This window comes from Buceros rhinoceros, unplaced genomic scaffold (genome assembly GCF_000710305.1).
Source record: "Buceros rhinoceros silvestris isolate BGI_N320 unplaced genomic scaffold, ASM71030v1 scaffold18204, whole genome shotgun sequence".
In the NCBI taxonomy this organism is placed as follows: Eukaryota; Metazoa; Chordata; class Aves; order Bucerotiformes; family Bucerotidae; genus Buceros; species Buceros rhinoceros.
Window position 1 is genome coordinate 25,251 of NW_010409181.1, and position 4,651 is coordinate 29,901.

Sequence of the window (4,651 nt, forward strand, 5' to 3'; positions counted from 1 at the left end):
AGCAGGAAACCCAAAGGAAAATCTGGGGGCAAAAAGGGAAACGATTCTCAGCTGTGTAACTCTAGTAATCTGCTGAACAAAACTCAGAGGTGCTGTATATGAAAAGGCTTACAAAATGTCTACAAAATGTCTGACATTAAAAGGGGAAGTTTTACGATGCCAGGTCATATAGATCAACCCCAATCAGTATATCTGTTCTCTCTTTTTTACTGGGGTATTATCTAAGGAGCAGGATTTATCCTTTCTAAGCTTATTACGAATTTGCTGTATTTGCTAAATATTCATAGCTAAAACCTGTAAGTTGCTTCTTTGATCTGGGAGTTCTTTTCAGATAAAATCTCAAGAGTTTTTTTTTACTAGCTCTGGTTCACCTTCTGATGCGATAACAGTGAATTTGTGTTATGTGTGTCCCAATAGACATGCTCAAAGAGTTAAGGTCTAAGCTTGGATAGAAACAGGGTAGAAAATAAGCTAGTACAAAAGAGAAAAAAAGAGAATGGAGAATAAAATGAAAGACAGAAAAGGAAAGAGTTTCATTTAAGGATTATCAAATACTGCTGTCTGCAAATAGAGAATGAATTAAGGATATGGAAAAGTGTACTAAAAGCCTTGGACCTACACTGAAGAAAGCCATAGCATATTTGGTTATACAAGATGGCAAGGTTCACTGCCATGGTCCGTGGCAGGTAGGCAAGAATAAACGCACATGAAATCTATTTTTGCGGCCTGCCAGAATTAGGTGCACTCTCACATTTTGACTTGCATATAGAGAAGCAGAAGAAGGAGTAGGTAATCCACTTTCTGCTCGATGTCAGTTACACTGTGCTTGAACTGTTTCCCAGAAAAACTTCTTAATGAATTGCCTTAGTGACAGTTAAGATGTTTCTTGACAAAATATCCTCACCCCACTGAAAGCCCTTTTTACCGATAAATCAGAGAGTAAGAGTTCGAACAAGGCCGGTTTTTCTCAGCGGAAATTGTCCTTGCAAAGAATAGAAAAGCATTTTGTTCATTTCAGAGACTGATTTTCTCTGTTTCTTTGTTTCAATACACTTCATAGCACCTGCTCAGAATTTAGCATTTCAGGATACTCCAATATGATAATTGTCTTTTTATTTGATTATCAAAATAAATACCTAAAGTGAAAGCAATAGGTTTAGGGTTGACGTATGTTTATCACTTATTTCTGCCTTATCTTTAAAATGACATTTGAAGAATTTTTGTCTGATAAATGTGAATTTCCCCAGTGTTCTTTGTTTTCAAGTGAGCCTTTCTTTGCTAGTTAAAAAAAAAAAAAAAAAAAAAAAAAAAAAAAAAAAAAAAAAAAAAAAAAAAAAAAAAAAAAAACAACAAACCAAACCACTTCACAGTTGTTCTGTTTTGAATTCAAGTATTTGTCTCTGACCTTTGCTAAAACTTGTAAAATCACAAGGAGATAAGCATGAAATAAATCATGTGCTGTTCAAGTACTTAAAGCCTAGGGAAATGCACTGAAGTAGAAAGGGGATTAATAGAAGACGGAGGGTGAGGCCAAGCCACAGTGTGTTGGTAGAAGAAGGATTAGCAAGCAGACTGAACCAGAAGAGAAATTAGCAGTGCTTATTTCAGGTTAGACACAGTTGTAGGACGGGCAGAGATAGAAGAGGATTTCAGCAGAGGAGAGTACCAGAAAGAGAGAACAGGTACAATGCATGAAGCATTGTAGCTTCACTTTCTGGTGGAGCTGCCATTAGAGAACTGTGAGGGAACACAGAGGGGAGCTGCTGAGTACAGAACAAGATACACTAATTAAATGCAGAAAAGCAAGGGGCGCAGGGAGGGGGAGTTGGAAAAAAAGGATTCAAAAACTGCTGCCTTAGTGTTTAGCATTTTGTGGTAGTGAAGTAAATCTGCCTGGCAGATGTACAAAGTGAATGAACATTTGGGAAGCACTTAGAAGTCAATTAGAAAATTTAGCTCTAGATAGTTACCGTATTTTGTGCAGAAGAATATTGGCGTCTGTAGTCAGAGCTGTTCACTTTTCATTAGAGTATTGCAGGGGTCAGAGGCACTTTCTGGGGTGGAAGGGAGAGCCTGGAGGTTTGTATCACCTGTTTTTATTCTTCTCTCTCTTTTTCTCTCTTTCTCTCTCTCTCTGTGTAGAGGGAGCTGGCTGTCCCACTGAAGAAGAGGAGAAGTCAGTGTGTGTGGACAACCGGCTCCTGCAAGGAGCCAGCTCTGCAAGATCCTCTGTCATGCAGCTTCCCATGTTGCTGCTCCTTTCCCTGCCACTGCTTCTTAGCATGCTTGGCCAAGCTGGAGCTCAGTTCCCTCGCCAGTGTGCTACCATCGAGTCCCTGAGGAGCGGCATGTGTTGCCCAGACTATTTCCCTGTGTTTGGGCCAGGTACTGACCGGTGTGGCGTGTCTACAGGGAGGGGCCGGTGTGTGCAGGTGACTGTCGATTCGCGACCCCATGGCCCACAGTACATCCATGATGGGCGGGATGACCGTGAGCAATGGCCCATACGCTTCTTCAACCAAACGTGCCGGTGCAATGGTAATTTCTCTGGTTACAACTGCGGGTCATGTCGTCCTGGCTGGAGTGGACCTACCTGTAGCCAACAAATCAATATAGGTAAGAGCATCAGAAATATGAAATGAAAATTGCCTATTGACAGTGCTTGCTTCTAAAAGTACTTAGCATATTTCTTTTCTTTAATATACAAAATGCCCCTGATATTTGTGTAGCCAATGTACATTGCAATAAGAGTTATTAAGGCAGCTGCTCAATGAGTTTTCAGCTTGTGTATCAAGCACCTATACTTACTTATCCAATAAGAGGAAGAAAGAAAACCTGTAGTCAGTGCAGAATTAGGACCAAGTCCATTAAAGAATAGAATATCTACGTTGAAAAAATTGCATTTTATGGAATTACTTTAAAAACTGTATATAGACCGCTATGTGTGTTTGTGAGTATGTCTGGGAACAACACATGTCTAGATATCATGTTTAATAACTCGTGTCTAAGTGTGATAACAGCTCTTTTGATTCCAAATCTCTTAAAACATTTCTAAATTATGTACACAGCCTTGCAAATTTTTATTTACAGAGTTGCTCTCAATGTTGTTAAAAGCCTTAACTCATGTCTATGAGCTGTTCAGATGAATCAGCACAGGAACCAGTGTGCATTTCTGAGAGTTCTCCAGTTTCAGTTTAGTCCAGAATATCAATAAATAGGTGCCTAATATTTTTTTAAACTGTTACGAAGTCCTTGAAGGCCTAGGAAAATATTGAACATTGTAGGTAATTTGAAAAAGACAAGCAGGTTAGAGGACAGGTCCTTGTTATCAAGTCAAAACCATCTGAATGAGTCTTTATTAGTGAAAGTTTTAAGATGTTATTGAAATCCTGTAAAAATCCAAAGGAGGGATGGGTTCCATTGACACAAGAAACAATAGGTCCCAACTACAAATGTGAAGTGCCTCTTGCAGAAACAGAAATCAGCACTGTCTTTATTTTCATCAGATAGGAAATGCTCCATGAACATGTTCCGGCAAGGGTTGACAAAGGACCAATTCCAAATCTTATCAATAAGATTAACTATAAAATTCCTTAAAATCAACTTATTGAGAGCTGTGGGGAAGACTTTAGGATTTTATTCATCCTTGGAACTCCAAGAAGCAAGCTAGAAAGTGGAAAGTATGACTCATGAATTAGAGTGCAACCTGCTAAGCCAGGTTGCACACTGTGATGCTCTGGCCTGTTCTCATTAAAAATGATGATAACTCCAAAAAAAAAAAAAAGCCAAGAAATAAATGTTAACACACACAAACTTAGCAAAGTAAATATGGAGATAGGCAAAAAGCACCTTTAGCTGATTTTCTAGGGTATACAAGAGGACCTTTTACTTTTCTTGCTTATTAAGTTCTTTATGACTCAGTAAAATATTAAGCAAATCAGATTTATCGTGTATGACAACATGAGTTTAAACAGGGGAAATTAGCTTCAGATTATATTTTAAATTTCCACGTGGAGGTCATCTCTTTTCTCCATCCACAGAGCTGGGCCCAGCTGCTCAGACTTAAGAAATAACTATTGGATTACTGTTGGCATATTCATATAAAATAGTTGTAATATGCAATTTGGTGCCTTCATATCTTGTAAATTCATGCTTAACTTAAATAGTAATCTAATTTTTTTTATGTGGTTCAGGCACATATTTTGAAAAATTAAAAGTTTAAGATGTCCATGTAAACCAAAATTAAATGGATATTTTTAATGAATGACTTAAAATAAACAACAAAAACCCACCAACTTCCAGTGAGCAGATCTAGCATATCAGTTCAGTTCTGCAAAACAGAAAAGTATGCTTCAGGACACAAAGATCAAACTCATGCTTCATAAAAAATATTTCTATAAACTTCAGGGAAGCCAAAACATCCCCCACTGAATCAACTTTATATAGTGAAACAGCATTAATTTTTATTCTTCATATAGGTTAAGGCTGAAGATCTGTTGCATCTCATATCAATATAATTTGTCACTCATTTAGACAATTATGGATTTTACAAGGTTTTTTATCATGAAAATGAGTGCATGTTGAAGGTTAACTGTGAGGACTTCTACATGTGTCTTAGTTTAAAATTGGCCTGAAATCTTCTCAGTAAGGG

General features: G+C 37.7%; 1 protein-coding gene across 1 annotated transcript in view; it reads left to right on the top strand.

Moving 5' to 3' along the window:
- Positions 1 to 1,519: 1,519 nt before the first annotated feature.
- Positions 1,520 to 4,651, top strand: part of TYRP1 (tyrosinase-related protein 1) — a 10,646-nt gene continuing 7,514 nt past the window's right edge. Inside the window, exons 1-2 of the mRNA XM_010135168.1 lie at positions 1,520 to 1,682; positions 2,143 to 2,616. Coding sequence (XP_010133470.1) covers positions 2,235 to 2,616 — 382 coding nt within the window. The 5' untranslated portion in view covers positions 1,520 to 1,682; positions 2,143 to 2,234. The remainder of the gene's footprint in view (positions 1,683 to 2,142; positions 2,617 to 4,651) is intronic.